This window comes from Octodon degus, unplaced genomic scaffold (assembly GCF_000260255.1).
Source record: "Octodon degus isolate 3935 unplaced genomic scaffold, OctDeg1.0 scaffold00027, whole genome shotgun sequence".
Classification (NCBI taxonomy): domain Eukaryota; kingdom Metazoa; phylum Chordata; class Mammalia; order Rodentia; family Octodontidae; genus Octodon; species Octodon degus.
This window is the reverse complement of record NW_004524603.1, coordinates 16,962,857-16,980,136: the sequence shown is the minus strand read 5'-3', so window position 1 is coordinate 16,980,136 and position 17,280 is coordinate 16,962,857. Positions and strand designations below refer to the sequence as shown.

The 17,280-nt window shown below is 48.7% G+C and overlaps 1 protein-coding gene across 2 annotated transcripts in view; it reads right to left on the bottom strand.

Moving 5' to 3' along the window:
• The window catches only part of Kiaa1549 (KIAA1549 ortholog), a 184,003-nt gene that overhangs the window by 33,956 nt on the left and 132,767 nt on the right, over positions 1-17,280 (bottom strand). For both annotated transcript variants that reach the window (XM_023712842.1, XM_023712843.1), the window contains exons 13-17: positions 14,501-14,697; positions 12,551-12,666; positions 5,201-5,409; positions 4,033-4,256; positions 3,484-3,637 (exon numbers count right to left, since the gene is read on the bottom strand). In XM_023712842.1, coding sequence (XP_023568610.1) covers positions 3,484-3,637; positions 4,033-4,256; positions 5,201-5,409; positions 12,551-12,666; positions 14,501-14,697 — 900 coding nt within the window. The remainder of the gene's footprint in view (positions 1-3,483; positions 3,638-4,032; positions 4,257-5,200; positions 5,410-12,550; positions 12,667-14,500; positions 14,698-17,280) is intronic.

Here is a 17,280-nt window from a genome sequence, read left to right as displayed (position 1 = left end):
TAGTCCAGGCTGGCCTTGAATTCACTATAGACCCGATGCTGGCTTCGAATTTATGGTGATCCTTCTGCTTCTGCCCCTTGAGTGTTGGGATTACAATCATATACCAACCACTCCAGCTACAATCTTCTTTAAAAAAACAGATGGGAATCAGGGCCAGTGAGATAGCTCCGCATACCAACTGCCTGCTTAGGCAAGCGCAGGGACCGCAGTTCCATCCCTGGCACCACATGCCACACTGGTCCCACCCCTGGGCGAGCTGAGCCAGCAACCAAGTCTGGGTGTAATGGCACATGCCTGTAAGCCCAGCGTTGGGGAGGCTGAAAACAGGAGGATTAAACAGATGGTATCTTAAAAATCTGAAAACATCACTTGAGCACTCAGATTTTTGGACTCTCTGGGCAGAATCTGAGGCTTGGGCACAACCCATCCCTCAGCCTCCCAGAGAGAAAGCCCCCCCACTGTTGAGAGCTGCTGCCCCTGGAGGCAGGCGATGCCCTTCCTGTTGGTGGCCTTGTTCTTCTGGGCTGGTCCTGTGGGAAATGCACAATATTCCAGTCTGGGCTCCCAGGTGCTCACTGTCATCTAGGATCTCTAAGGCCGCCCCAAAGAGGATCCTGACTGCAGTTGGAGCAACCGAGCTCCTTTCCTCTCCCAGGGCCCTATTTACGCCTCCTCTGATCCACAGGTTTAGGGGCAGATGGTTCTGAGGATGGGGAAGTCACTTCCCTCCAAGTTCACTGACCCGAAACTCCTGGCAAGAAGGCCAGAGTGTTCCCCTCCTGCCTGGTCCTCTTTTCCAGCCAGGCCCTCAGAACCAGAAGCCAAGGGGTCTCAGGCATTTTCCCACATTCCAGCACCCAGTACCCAGTTGTTAACTCCTGAACAGAGTCCTGAGGGTGGCAGAAGTTAAGATTTACCCAGGATCCCTAAGTGGGGATTTAAATTCCATTCTCCCGATTCTCAGCTGGAAAATTCTCTTGAGATTCAATGTTACTTCCTTTGTACAGATTCACTGTGATTTATCATTCTCTGGAAATACGGATGAGCCTTCTTACTTTTAAACATCAAAGATTAGGCCATGTTCATGCCTACCTGGAATACCTGATGGGCCATGATGACAGCAATCACACACTATGGTGTTCCCAGGTCAACCTTAGCTTAGTCCTGCTGCCCAGTTTAATAATCAAGAGCATTCCCTCTCAACTTCAAAAGTATCTGGCTCAGGAAAGTGGGTGTGCCGGCAGATGCCTATAATCCCAGACTCGAGAAGCTGAGGCGGGAGGATCACCATAAGCTCATGCCCTGAACTGCATAGTGAGATGCCATCACAATACACACACATAAACACACACATACCACACAACTGGCTAAGCTACATCAGGACATCATAAGTGGTTTTCTTTCTTTTCTTTCTTTTTTTTTCTTTTCTTTTGGACATATGGTCTTGCTGTGGTGCCCAGGCTGAAGCCAAATGTCTGGGCCTAAGATCCTCCTGACTCGGCCACCCAAGTAGCTGGGCCTAGAGGTACATGCCACTCTGCCATCCCTGACAGATTTTCTTGGTACAGAGGCAGACAGTAGATATTTAGGTTCCACAAGCCCTACAGCCCCCGTCACAACCCCTCAACTCTACAAAAGCTGCCACAGATAACAGGGAGACAGACACGCCAGGCTGTCGGGCAATAAAACTTTATTATGTTTACTAAAACAGGCCTGAGCTCCATCCAGAAGCCCTGGACAATATGGCGTTTGTGAAGTGATACTGACAATCTTTATGTGTTCCTTGACCAATTTAAGAGAAAAAGAAACCCTAGGGCTGGAGAGATGGCTCAGTAGAATAAGCGCTTGCCTGACAAGTGCAAGGGCCTGAGTTCAATCCCCAGTTCCGAAAAAAAAAAAAAAAAAAGAAAGAAAGAAAGAAACCCTAAATAATGTCGGATCCCTGGATCTCCAGCTAAAGTCACTGTGCCCAGCACAAATGTCTTCCCCAAGGTGACCCTTCGCTAAATCAGGCGCTGCACCTTCAGGTGGCTCCGTGGTCTGTCCCCTGAGGCCCAGGCTCAGGCAGTGCCACACAGGCTCCAGCAGTCCTGGCTCCCTCCCAGTGAGCCTGTGTACCTTCATGCTATCAATATCTGTCTTCTACTTTGCCTCTTTCAGTGGAGAAAAAATGTTTAGTTCTAAATTTCTTATTTCTCACTAAGTTCTCCATCTGGTAAAAAAATTTTTTAAATGTCCAGGCATTCCTCATTGAAGGACTCGTTCATCCCATGAATTGGTGTCTCAGTGAGGAATCATGTTTGGTGAACATGAATTTGGTGAACCTCACTGAATTGGTGTCTCAGTGAGGAATCATGACGCTTACATGACAACATTCGGAGCAAAGAACAGGTCAGAGGAAACTCCAACTTGACAACTTCGCTTTTACCTGCATCACTCTTTTTTAAATGTATTTAGTACAGGGTCTACAGGACCTCACTACACAGATGGGACTCACAGTGATCCTCCTGTTGTCAACCTCCCACGCGCTGGGGTTACAGATGCGCGCCACCGCGTCCAGTCTCAATCACCCTCTCGGGGCATCCCGGGGGCGGGGCCGGCACAGCACACTGAGGATTGAACCCTGGTCCCTGTGCCTGCCTAAGCAGGAGCTTTAGTCCGCTGAGCTATCTGGCCAGCCCTTTTTTATCTGCATCACTCTTACATGCAATACTGTGATACACAACAAAACATGAGACTCTAGTACTATACTGTACAGCACAATCAGCAGCCACTGCAGTACGAGGCTGCCGAAGAAGCCACCGCATGGCCACTCATGCTCCTGTGTCCCAGGTCCAGATGCAGGTCCCAAGTCCCAGGGGTGATCATAAAAAGCAAACGGCGCACCTCAAGTCCAAACAGTTGTTAAACAGAACAATGTCTGTACACAAAAGCTAGCGGCCCTCCAATGAAATGTTCCCAAATCTGTTAATATTTGGAGGTATGATATAATGCTGTTTTGGATTTTGGAGAATGTTAAATTTTGGACTTTCAAATAAGGGATGCTCAAATATTAAAAAAAAAGGAAACACTTCTGGTCCCAGCACTTTGGTTAAAGCTTACTAAACCAAACAAATGCACTAGCTTTTTAGCACTAGAAGTGGGCGGTGGCAGAGACCCCTAAACAGTCTTCTTTCACCAGGAAACCCCCCAGCCATTGCGGAAGGAAACTAACCTGGCCATTTCTCTCTTTTACATCTCACTCTGAAGGCTGAGGACAGAGCTTGCATGTGGAATGGAAACCCTGGGGTGTTTCCTGGGCCACTGCCCCATATCCCTGGCTGACACAGCTCTGGTCCCCGCCAACAGTACGTCCAGCCCAAGGGGTCTGGGCATCTACAGCCCCTTGCCGGCAGCTACCCACTCTGTTCACCCTCCCTTCCACCCAGGCTGTGTCCTGGGTCCCCAGGCCCACCCCACTCTTGAAAGGCTGGCTCCACGCACCGGGCAGCCCATGTAGGCAGAGTTGTGCACCCCCGGCGGCCGCTTATAGGTGCCATCGCTGTCGGTTGTGATGAGCCTGTCCTTCTCAGCATCCGCCGGGCAGCCGTTGACCTGGTGTTTCCGCCGTGGCTTCGGGGAACGCTTTATCCGTGAGCTGCCAAGAGAAGCAGGCACCATCTTTGTGAGTAATAAGCCATGTTGCTGCGGGCTCATCAACTAAATCCTGCACTGTGAGACACACCCCAGGTGCAGGCAGCCTACGGTCACTGCCTGGGCTCCCAGGATGCTGAGACCCTGCTGGATGGACCTGGCAACCCCAGGACTGCAGAGCAACCAGGCATCTCTGCACCACATGGGTGCACAGGTGTCCACAAAAGGAAAGGTCACACAGGCTATCAATTCAAAAGTGGCCTGATGGGGTCCTGAGGAGCATGCAGGGCCAATGCCAGGATGGACGAGGTGGGGCAGTGGTGGCACAGCACCCAGCACCTCCTCACGAGACCTTCTGCCCAGCCCCAGGGTGCAGCAGGATCTCCCTGCCTGGCCCACCTCTTCCTGGGCTCGATGAACACAGAGGGCACGCTGGCCGCGGGGTCCAGGATCTTGTCAATCTGCATCTGCGCCCTGCGGTACACGCGGTGCCGCTCCTTGGTGTCACCCGAGGACAGCTCATCCACCACAGGGAACTCGTAGTGACCTCGGCGCTTGGCACGCAGGCGGATCTTGTTACGATGGTGCTCAATCTCCGACTTGTGCCGCAGCGCGGTCTGGATCTGGGAACAGGAGGCAGGAGACAGTGACAGACAGCGACAGACAGGGCATTCCGGGGCCCATGCTGAACAGAGCTCGGCGGGGCCACCTCCTTCTCTCCACCCTGGGCTTCCTTTCCTTAGGTTCAAGGTAGGAACCAAGGGAGACAACAGAGGATGGGCACAAAGCTTTATTCTGGTCTGGAATCCTGGCTCATCCTCCCCCCCAGGGGAGAAACTTATCTTAGAAATCAGCCAGTGACAACTCATTAGACACACCTATCTTCTAGACAAAATGGGCTCCAAGAACAGTGTTTATCACACCCAGTCATATCACTACTTTTAGGGATTTTACAATTGAGACTGACAAGCCCGGCATGATGGGACAGGCCTATAAACCCAGCGCTGAGGAGGCTGGGGCAGGAGGACCCCCAGGAGTTGGACGCAAGCCTTGATCATGTAGTGAGTTCAAGGCCAGCCTCAATTATATAGCAAGATGTTGTCTCAAAATAATCAACAGAGGGGGCCAGGGAGATGGCTCAGTGGAATAAGCGCATGCCTGGCAAGCGCAGGGGCCTGAGTTCAAGGCCCAGATCTGAAAAAAAAAAAATCAATAGAGATCGACACGCACAGAATGTGTTACTGATAATTCCTCTGCTTAGGGAAACAAGTTCCCTAGCACTGAAGATGGACGCATCAGCGCCGGCTACACAGGACCCGAGTAGACATACAGGCAGCAGGCTCAGGCCCCAGCTGCCACTCCCGTATGCGCCTCTGCCTAACAGGACCTTGGCTACTACATGGTCTATGAAAACCAAGCACCGGCCATGTTTTGCAGGACGCTTGCTTGCCATCAGCAACTGTCTGACCCTGTGTCTTTCGCTTGTCTGTGAGCCCTGACCAAATCAGAGGACTTTTTTTTTTTTTTTTTTTTTTAAATTAATGTGCTTTTGAATAAAAGCAAGTACCTCTTTGTTGATTTTGTTGGTTTCTGCCACCCTGTCAGCCAGGATGGGGTGCTGCACTGGGGGCGCTGGGATGGGCTGCATGGCGATGAGCTGGATCTTACTGGGGACCTGCCGGCTGGCCTCCGAGGAGCGGGAGATCCTGTCCACGTGCTCAAAGATGGAGGCTGAGGAATGCTGCTCCGCCCCGGCAGAGCTGGGCAACCGGGGGCCTGGAACAGAGGAGTGAGCCAGAAGTCACCCTCAAGAGACAACACTGAGGAGCATTTCTGAAAGAATCCTCAGATGAGGCCCCTGACCAAAAAATACATGCTGAACTGGGTAGCAGAGTACAGCACAACCTCGGATTGCAAGTAACTTGCTCTGTGAGTGTCTGCAAGATGAGCAGACATTTCTAATACACAGCCAGGTCTCACAGTGAGTCATGCGTGACACGGAAAGTCACATGATCTCAGCTGAGCCAGTGGTCTCGTCTGTGTCTGTGTCTGTCTGTCTGTCTGTCTGTCTGTCTGTCTCTCTCTCTCTCTCTCTCTCTCTTTCTCTGCAGGATTGTGGGTCATTAACGAAGGTTATGGAGGTTACTGAATCTGTAGAAGAGGGTGAGAAAAAGGGCAGAGGAACCCCTCACCTCAAATGAGAGTAGGGAGAAGTGCAAAATGCAGGCAACAGTGCAAAATTCTGTAGAAAAGCATCACCCAAATAAGTCTATAGCAGTGCAAGCAAGGAAGTTGTTTAACGACAATGCAATGTCCCAACTCCATGATAGCCTCAAGAGGAAGCAAAAGCAAGTGTCAGTGGATAGGTTTCTTGTTAAAGTCGCATGCGAAGCAAAAGGTTCCACTGACACAATAGATGGCAGTGATTCCATTAGTGACAGGGAAAGTCAGCCTGCAGTAACCCTCCTCTCTCGCCTCCCTTGTACCAGCCATGAAGGTTTTCCAAGGGTCACCTTATTTTTCTTAATATTCTAATCATTTTATATGAATATATTTGGGTTGTGGAACGAAGCATCTGAGTTTTCCATGATTTCTTAGGGAGAAATTCACTTTGATACACATGGGCTTGTTTCTAGAATGTTTCGAGGATGAATTATGCGCTCAGAAACCAACATTTTAGGGCCTGGGGAGATGGCTCAGTAGAATAAGTGCTTGCCTGGCAAGCACAAGGGCCTGAGTTCAATCCCTGGTACCACCAAAAGAAAGAAAGAAAGAAACCAATGTTTTACTATACTTGAAATTTCTCTATTTGTGTTGGAATGGTCAGGGCTAAATACTGTCTCTGTAGTTTCATGCAGGAAAGATGTGAAGGAACCATTATTATACCCTCAAAAATTGCCCTATTTTGTCTAAATGTGGTTTAAACCCGCAGGGAGAAAAGAGAAGAACTGGAAGAACCTGGAATTGTTCAGTTGGTCAATAAGGGATGTCGTGGGGTGTTTAGGAAAAACATCTCCTGCAGCTCGGAACCTGCCCCCCACCCCCGCCAGCATCAGGAGGAAGCTTGCAAGTAGCATCTGTGAGTCGTGAAGGCAGCAAGCAGCAGCCCCTCTCAGGGACCCTACAGATAGGGTGCTCATGTCATTCCTACAAAACAGCACAGCGTCTGCACATAACCTGTGCACAACCTGCCAGTCATCTGGATTCCTCTAATTCTAACATCACGTAAAAGCTGCGCCAGCAGGGGCTGCCTGGGAAGTGATGGCCAACAGAAAGACTGCATGCATTCAGGGCAGATGCCGTGTTTTCCTGACTAGTCTTACTCCATGGCCAGCTGCCTGTGGAATCCCTGGGTGCAGACTGTAGGGCTGAAACACCAAAGGCAGCGGGCCTGGGGGATGTCGTGGGCCTTGGGGAACAAGGGAGCTCCCCACCTTCCAACTGGGATGTAAAAAGAAAAGTTGAAGAAGCATGAGAAGAAAAGCCTGCTGTGTGGACAGAATGCATTCCCACTTTAAAAAGAAATTAAATAAATAGGATCTCAAGTCCGCATCTTGTACAGCAATTAACCACTAAGAAGAATATATGCAGTGTGTTATTTGTTGAAACTGTACTTCCGATTTGATTTGAAACTGTCTCATTGCTGTTTATCAATAAAATTTTGAAAATAAATAAATATGAAAAAAAAAGAGAGATTAAAAAGTACACTTAGAAATGGCTAAAAGGGTAATTTTTATGTTTAGGTATATTTTACTACGGTAATTTTTAAGGTAATAATATCTTTGTAGGGCTAGGGAGATAGCTTGGCAGTTTAAGTGCCGGCCTGGCAAGCACAAGGACCGGGTCTGATCCCCAGTACCATGCATGCCGTGCCAGCCCCAGAACCCAGGTGCACTGTGCTGGCCACTGAAACCAGGCGTGGTGGTGCACCCCTATAACCCCAGTGCTGAGGAGGCTGAGACAGGAGGATCACTACAAGTCCGAGCTGCATAGTGAGACCCTGTACCAAATAGACAGACAGACAGATAGATTTAAAAGATAATATATCTATAAAAAAAATTTAAATGTGTGGGAAAAAACTTTAAAATGTTAACAGAGACTAGCCTTGGTACAATGAGTGATTTTCCCCCAACTTCTAACATTTTTACAGTGAGGTTTTTCTCTAATGAATATGACCTACAATAGAAGTAATCCCAGTCAATTTTAATTTTAAAAAGATAGAGAAGAGAGAGGAAGAGGAGGGGCCTCAGTGGACAGCCGGGCAGTCAAACCGAGATCAACAGAAACCCAGGCTTGCCTAAGCCACTCTCAGCTCCACACTTAAAATAAATAGCCAAGTGCAGAGTAAAAACAGTAGACACTGCTTTTAAATAAAAGCTGACAGTTTAAAACCGCAAATAAAAGTGAAAATTATAGAACTTTCTCTTTGGCATAAGAAAGACCAAGGGCTGGAAAGGGAAGAAGCACTAGTTGATATTTAATATGAGGGTTGCAGCACGTTGGTCTATGTAGGGTTATTTTCTCTCCATTTGAATTAGATCATGTTACCCCAAACAACTAGGAATTAGGTATTCCGAGTATCCCAGCAAGGGGGCAGCAGCAACTCTCCGCCTGCCTCGGCCCTGCAGGGAGCCCATCCGTGCCACCCCAACCAGCCAGCCCTTGCCCATGCCCTGGAGGCAGCTCTGCATACCTCAGGCAGCAGGCGTAACATCCACATGGCGAGTGTGAGCATCGCCCAAGGGGTTGGCCGTGCTGACCCAGACTTCTAAAGGGGCCACAAGTGTCGCTCAGGAGAAAAGGGTGCACACCAGATTAACACTGTGTGAGCCCTGCCCGGCAGTGAACACCAACTTTGGATTAAAAAGCAATGGTAGAAATTACACTACATGGTCAAGAAAATAGACCTTAGGTATTCTTACCACACACAAAAAAAAAAATGATAGTCATGTGAGATATCCTGTGTCAAACAAATTCCTAAATCATTCTACGCTGCATACATCATATGCATTTCATCCTGTCAATTAAAATAAGTAAGCATTTATTTTTTTTCTTTTGGAGACAGGGTCTTGCTATGCAGTTCAGGCTGGCCTTGAGCTCACTGTGTAGCCCAAGGTGGTCTCGAACTTTTAACAATCCTCCTGGCTCAACCTCCCAAGTACTAGGATTACAGGCATGTAACACCACGCCTGGCTTAATAAATAAGTATTTTATTTTATTTTTATTTTTATTTATTTTTTCCCCATAATTTTATTGATAAACAAATAGCAATGAGACAGTTTCAAATCAAATTGGTAGGACAGTTTCAATAATTAACACATTGCATACCTTTTTCCTAGTGGTTAATTGCTGTACAAGATGTGGACATGATATCCTAATACCATTAGAACAAATCACTCTATTCATTAAGAGAATGTAACTATATATCTATCCTAACCACTTTGAATACACAGATACAAAATGGACATTCATCTGTATCCCCTTTCTTGGTTAAGTTCCATTATTTGAATATTATAGGTATGTAAACTCAGCAAAATATTCTGAAAGAGTTCAGTAGCCCATAATAGTATTGGGTCTTCCGCTTGACTGGCAATGTCAGAAATTGTTGACCTGAGTCCCCTACAGCTCAACATAACAGCATGGCTTTACTTCTTATATTTCATTTTTATACTTTTCTGCTGGATGGTTAAGACCAAGGTAAAGCAGGACCTATGCAACAAGAGTTGTAGATAAGCAAGTGTTTTAGAAGAAAAAAAAAATTAAGGGCCAGCCTGATAGCTCAGTGGACTAGTGCACCTGCTTAGGCAGAGCACGGTGGCCGGGGCTGATCCCTAGCCTGCCGTGCTGGCCCCTCCCCAGGGACGTGCTGAGACAGCAATTGAGACAGGGCGTGGCGGCGCATGCCTGTAATCCCAGCACTTGGGAGGCTGAAAACAAGAGAATCACTATGAGTCCGATCTACGTAATGAGACCCTACAGACCCTGTGGACCCTGTCCTAAATACAAAAAGAAAAAAAAAAGAACCCTCTGCTAATTAATGCCCACAAAGGACAAGATACTGGACCACATAGGATCATTTCAACCAAACAATGACAGAAGAAAGGACACTGCAGAAATGCTGCAGCAACAAATATTTTTAAGGAGCAGTTACTGCATTATTTGCAAATAAGCACAGCAAATCATATCGTTACCAATGCTGGTGGCTCACAATCACGCCAGTGAAATGGCAACCACACTTCCCTGTCATGCCCTCCGTCCCTTGAAACTAACACAGCCCAGCCTGCTCAGCAAGCATGGAATGAATAACTGACTGGCGGGCGGACTGACTGACTGACTGACTGACTGTAGCTACCATGACACAGCCTGGGAGGCTTTTCTCTTAAAAAGGGGTCTGCGAATCAGCCTGAGTAAAAAGATGGTAACTATATTTTATAGCCCCAATCATTTAACAAACAGCTGCTCCCAAATTCCTCAGATACATATAACTGGGTGATACACATACGAAATCTGGTTGTGAATATTAATTAGCTTGGCCGGCTTTAGCAGGTACAGAAGTTGGCTTAGTTCCCACATGAAAACCTCTGAACTTGGAGAGGGCAGACCTGAAATGAACAAAGGCCTAGCTACTTAAAAATCACCAACTCACACACCCACACCTTCAGGAAAGCATAGCGGAGACAGCCGGTGCTCTGCTGTCCTTAGCTACTCCCAGTGACAAGGGAGAGAGCCAGAGAGAAACCACAGCCAGGGACCATGGCCGCCACTGCAGGAGCATCCCAGCCTGTGAGCAGCCACCACTCTAGGTCACACGGCGTCCCCTTAGCCGCCCTCCTGTCACAGCCTCAGGAGGATGACCCGTCCTCACGCCTGTGAGCGTGAGTTCAGCAGTACATAGCTGTGTCATCCCTGCAGGGCGCCTGCGAGCTCACACAGAGGGACACCTAGGAGGCTCTGACTGCTGTCCGGGAACAGCAGGGCAGGCAGTAAAGCACAACCTCGAATCTATCACAAATAAAACAGTGGGGTTTTTTCTGCGAGTCCATCAAGGGGGTTGGAAAAGGGGCTTAAAGTGCCAGGTGACCTGGGATGGCCATCAGAGCCTTGCCAAGGGCCTATAGAGTGCGAGTTGGCAGCTGTGATGGGGACACAGGACAGGTACACCACCGGCCCCAGGGTGATAGATACAGGGCGGGGGGCTGGGATGGCTCTCACACAGCTCCCTACCTCCAGTGATTTTTATTCCATTTGTCTTGCAAAAAAATGCATTTTATGTGTATTATGTATGTATTTATGTATATTATATACATATTTATATATTATATATTTATGTATATTACATATTTATGTATATTATGTAATTACTAAAAGCTGTAAGAAAAACTAAGAATCTTGCTTATCTGATATTTAATGAGGTTCTCTGCCAGCAACAAAGCACCTTTACAGAAGTCTTCAAGCGATCTTAGGACACCTTTTCAAAAGGAAATGATGTCAGGTGCGCTGAGGCACAGAGCGAGAATACCAGCTCTCTAAATCATGAAAGCGCTGCACGCGCCCCGGCGTCCTTCCTAATCAGGGCAGCAGCCACAGCCCTGCACAGCAGGCGCCCGCCTCGCAGCCCAAGCGCCTGCTCCTGGACCTCTAAATCCGTGCTGGGTGGCTCTTTCGATTTTTGTCGGCCTTGTAGAACACACCGGCTGGGATCCTCTCAGAAAGGAGAGGATTAAAGGCAACACAGTCTCTAGCAAGCAATGAACAGACACTGAGAAAACCTAGTGTCCTCTTCCCCTCAAACTTTCCTTCTCAAGATGAAAACCTGCCTTTAATCCTGTCTGAAACACGGCACCTGTTACCATGGTGCTAAGTAATTTTTAAGAGTCTGTGAAACTGGATCCAAGGAAAGGGCTCTCGTCCTTTTTTCTAGGAGGGGTAGGTTCTGAAGACTATAGAAGAACCGGCTGGAAGGGGTCTCGAGGACCGGCAGGGGCAATGGCAGTGGTCTCTCCCAGAGCCTCAGGGGTTGGCGGGGGCGCAGGAACGTCAGGGACAGAAGAGGCTGCCGGGCTTCAGTCCACAATTCATCTATAGAACACAGTTCTCTCTGTGCTGCACTTCCATATTGGTGATTTTTATAATGTAACTATAAAAGCTGCTGTTTCAAACAATAGGCAAAGCTTTCCAATTATCTTTGCCTTACTGAAACACAGCCCTGAAGTATAAATAGAGCTCCAACCAATGCAACAGCTGACCAATACATTTATTTAGCAGAAACACGCAGCTATCCTTCCCTGCCCCAAACCCACTCCCAAGGCTGGGAAGCCCTGGGGGCATAGTTTTGTTCAGAGCTTGAGTCTTGGGTAGTGACCTTTGAAGGGAATGACCTGTGAAGGGTTTACTTCACACCTGGCCTACAACACCCTTTCTGATCCCCAATCCAAAGATGTGAGGCCATCTCCTCACACCACACTGCCTGAAGGAAGACAGAGCCGACAGTACCACACCCATGACTGGAGACTGGCCTGGGTAGAACTCTCTGGCCTTGACAGCTGAGCAGCTCCTAAGAAATCACGTGTGGGGCTGGATGTTACGACTATGGTTTCCATTTGGTTCCGCCTTGTCCTTTCCTATAGGAAAGCCATCTGGACTCTACCCAAGACTGAAACAAGGCTGTTAACCTTAAGAGGCACCTGAGTGAACCCCAACACTCTTGCCCAGTCCTTTACCTCAAAGCAGATACCAATACAACGCGCAACAGTGACAACTGATGCTGAGAAACTCATAGGAACACCCACAAAATTCACATGCATATCCCATTTCACAGATTAAAAGAGAAAGAAGATTTAGCAACTGAAGTGGCTTAAAATCAAGGCCTGTGGGGATCACATGGGTGCTTTAACATGGAAAACGTGAAGTCACAGACCACTCTGCGGGGCTCGGTGGGCCTTGCCCTCAGGGACTGCTGCTGGCGCCTTATCTCCTGAGTCCCTCTCACTGGACTCCTCGCTGACCGTAGAGTCGGCATCAGAGGGGGAAACTCTGCAGACACAAAATAAAACATACACATTAAGAACAAGAAAAGACAAAACCGGAATGGTCACGTTCACTTGGAAGTTGAGCTTCCAGGCAAAACTGGTCGATGGAGAAGTCTGAGGATCACACAGCCACTCCAGTGTCACCGTGCCCTAGTGACAGATGAACATGGTTGACCAAGCTGCTCAGCAGGCTGCAAGGCAACAGAAGCCAGGAAACCAAGCACCAGCCTGGAGGGCAGCTGCACGGCACCAGGGACCCGAGGCCCAGCGCTGAGCCCCAGGCCATTTCTAGACAGGCGATCTGGGTTGGGACTGAGCTGGATCAAAAACAATCTGGGATTTAGACCTGGCTGTGGTCAAAAGGATCTGAGGCTCTCCACAAGGCCAGGAGGATTCTGCAGTCACCCCAAACAACTCCAGATTTTTTGGAGACACCTACATACACAATGGTGGGTAAGGATACCTACTGAGATTAAGATCTTTATTAAAAAGTCAAGGGTATCATAGTAGCCAGGTCACACCAGGTTAGGGAGAAATCCTTAATCACTTAGCATACTCTATACCCAGGCTCTGGCTTCTGCAACAGTAAGGAGTGATAAGAAATTCTAGGGCCCCCAAGGGGTCTGAGATATGCAATTATCCCCTGGAATCATGGGGCACTGCTTCTAGGGTTCCCACGGATACCAAAATCCGTAGACACTCAAAGCTCTTCATATAAAGTGTCACAGCATTTGATAGAACCTGTGCCCACCCTCCCTGTAGCCTTGCTATCGTCTCTAAGCGCCTTCTGATACCAAATACAACGTGAATATTGTATAAAAAGCTGTCGTATTGCTTAAGGAATGATGACGAGAAAAAGTCTGCCCATGCTGAGTGAAGATGCCATTTTTTCCTGAACAGTTTTGACCCATAATCAATGGACTCTATGGGCACGGAAGCTGAGGGCAGAGAGGACAACTGTATGCAAATACTGTATGCAACAGCATGCAAATTACCTAGGTGATGTAACTGAATGTTTGAGGCAAGGCTACTGGAAGAAAAGAAAGACTTCGCAACGCTGTACTAGCACACTAAACCATCTCTAGTAATCCGGTTTATTCTTAGCTGACAAAGTAATTAAGTAAATAGCATCTCTCTCCATGATTCACTGCCTTCCATAACAATATGCCCTAACATCCGTTATGTCATTAAAACCAGGCCAGGCCCCTGGAGTAGGTTTTCTGATAAGAAAGAAATCATGACATTGCTCTGAATGTTGGTTTTGCCCCAGATGCTTTCGTGCTCAGCAGCAGATCGGCGGGTGGGGCAACAACGCTCAATGAAGAGTTCATAATTGGAGTCACCAGCAGCCAAAGCCTGGCGGCGCTATGGTCCAGTCCCCCTCCCAAGCCCTGGTTCTGAACTTTGTCTCCTTCACCTGAGCTCCTGTGGTCTCACAGTTGCATAGGGTGACAAGGGACCTACCGGTGGTTTGGAAAAGGAATGCATGACTCTTTCCACTGTTCTGTTCTGATAGGGGGGCTGGAATGAATTAGGGAGCAACCGGGAAGCCACGGTGAAGGTCACCTGCAGAAAGAGCCATACGTGGCCACTGGCACACAGGCACAGAAGGTGACACTGGCTGGGAATTTTGACAGGGTCTAAAAGGCACTTCGAACCTTCACAAATGGCGCTGCCTGATCTTCAACATTCTAGGGCAGGATCACACAGCCCATTCGGGCAGCTCAGCAGAGCGAACACAAGTTTTCATGTGACAGGGCTCATGCCTTCAGATACTGACAACCCGCAACCAGAAACGTCCTGTGAGCACACAACAACCCAGAAGGCCCCGCAATCACCTTCCTCGGTGGCGGACGTTCTTGGAGGGGATCTTGGACTTGGGGCTTGGGACATCTCCATTTTCCGAGGGCGTGGTGTGGTCCTTCACAGGTCCCGGCAGTGGCGCTGGTTCATGAATAATCAATATGTCATCTTTATTGTGCTGACCCAGGTGTTGCTTGGCAAAATCGAAGCCCTTTACGCTAGGGATCTGCAGCTAAAACACACACACACGGGCACACGCGTGAGACGGTCAACATGACATCTGAGGACAGTAAAGAGATAGCGCGTACACAGTGAGGAGGAGCTCAGGACTACACTGCCAATGCCACCAGCCCAATTCCACAAGCATCTCTAGAATGCTATGTAGAAGAGCCTGTTCGTACCTAGAATTTGTGACAGATGTCTGCAAAAGATTAAACAACAGTACAAGGATTAAATAGCAAGACCATAATGCAAAGGCTATTCTGAGGCTACAGCTGCTCTGCTGCCACAGTGGCAAACCGTGTGGCTGTAACTACACAAGAGAACAGCAGGGTGAGGCCACAGAAAAAGGGTACAGGAACCGGCAGGCTGGACTGGGAAATGAAAAGAGGAATTTTTCATCTAGGAGTGTGATGGAAAATTGTTTTTAAAAAGTATTACAGAAAAGACACATTGCCATGGAGCTCCCTCAAAATACTCCCCCAGCTGCAAACACTTAGCCCATCATCTCGTCACTGTCTGAAGCAGTTCCAGGGCTCCTCTTTCGCACAGTGCACATGACATTATCCACACTAGAGGAGGAAGGCTGTAGGGGGCTGCACACCTAAATGACTGCACATGTCAACCTCTCAAGGCAATCAGGAAACCACTACATGTTTCTAAAGAAGCAGATTTCTAAGATCCAAGCAGACAAGACCCAAGGGACCAGCAGGAGAGCCCAGCGATACCCCATATAGAAACCACAGAAGCTTAAGCCCCAAATCTTAGCAGTGAAGATGGGAAGGAACAGCTCTGGAAAGTGGGCAGAGGAATTGGAAGCCAAACAGGAGCAAGAACAAAAAGCCGCAGTGACCTGAAAGTTTTTGGCAGGCCCAAACAGTGGGGCTAAGGAGCATGAATGGGAGTACAAGGGGGAGGAGCGGCAGGTGTCGCTCTAAACCTGCTTAGCATGAAGTGACAGAAGAGGCCCAGAGGGCAGCCTGGTGCAGCTGCATGTGGAAGACAATAGCTCGGGTGATCTTCAGGCTGAGGGGTCGTGACATCTAGAGCCAAATCTCCACAAGGTGGCGAGCAGGAAAGTTGGGATTTTTCCAGATGAACACAGATCTAGAGATAGAACGTAGAAAAACATCTAACAGTGCAGGGCTATGGAGAGAAAAGGGAAGCAAGGGAGAAAAGAGGAGGCGACTTCAAAGAACCAAGAGAATTCAAACAGTGAAGGATAGCAGAAGCCAAAGGAAGAAAGAACTTCTAGAAAGCAGAGATCAGTAAGGGAAGTGGGGCAAGAAGTTGAAGGAGAGAAGGATGTGCAGAAAAAGTCCCTGCTCACAGGGGAGGAGCCAGAGTCCTCCCTGGGGACACAGGGCCCCACCGACACCAAGCCCACAACCAGACCTGTGAGCCCGCACCATGGGCCCATAGTGAGCCAGGAGATGAGGGAAACTTTTTTGTTTCTAGTGCTAGGCATCAACCATGTGTCTGGGCAGGTCGGACAAGAGCTCTACCACTGAACTACACACCCTTGGTCATGTTTCATGATGCCATTCTTGTTGTAGCTTGCAAAGTATAAGAAAACAAACTACATGTAAAGAAACCAGACTGGGGAGATAGTGCAGTGGTCTAAGTGTCTGCCTGGCAAGCACAAGGACCCGGGTTTGATTCCTGGTACTGCATGCCGTGTTGGTCCCAGTGCTGGGGAGACTGAGACAGGAGAATCACTATGAGTCCAAGCTGCACAGAGAGAACCATCATCCCAAGGAGGTCACCTCAAAGGACTGTTGTTGGTATCCAAAGTCCTCCTTGAACAGTGTTTGAGCCAAAAGACAGTCAGAATAACTTTCAACAATATATTGCATATAAAAACAAAACTGTTTCTTGTATTTGCATTAGCTGTACACACCAATAAGTGACAATGGTGGCTTAGGTTTATGACCCAAGGTCATAAAACTTCAGGACGGACAGAAGTGACCTGCAATAATTACTTCTGCCAGCAGAGGGAGACAAACGCACCGTAAAGGTGGTCTACAAAGAGTTGCTCAGAGACAAAAGGCCTGATCACCTCTATGCTCTGAGAGCGAGCTCCTGCTTCCGGAGCAGGCCACTGGGCCTCGCGTCTCCAGACTTCTGCAATGAGGAAACTTCAGTCTGGTGCTGCAGGAGACTAGATTGGCACAGGGATCTTCAACGAAGCCCCTGGGCACGGCAGGCTGCCTTTTCAGGGGTCAAACAGCCTCTGCTTCTGAGCTTACCGCCAGCTGACTTCCATGCCCCGCCCCCTCGTCTCCCACTAACCCTGTAGCGCTGCTCCCTCGTTAAGGCGCCCCACCCCCACCCGCCGCCACCCATGCAGTTTCCTGGGGTGCAGAAGTGTAGGCACCTGTGAGACATCAAATGAAAAGACAGCATGGAAACAGCGCAGACCACAGAAGGCGCCCTCTTTCCCTAACTCCCATGCCTGTCTTTAATGAAAGGGGCCAAGAAACGGATCACTGGGGTCCTGAGTTCCGGGATGCTGTGAATCCAGACCCTGTGCAGAGAGGCAGACAGGGCAGGAATGTTTCCGTGGAGCTCTCTGTCTCTCACCTCTCAGCCATGG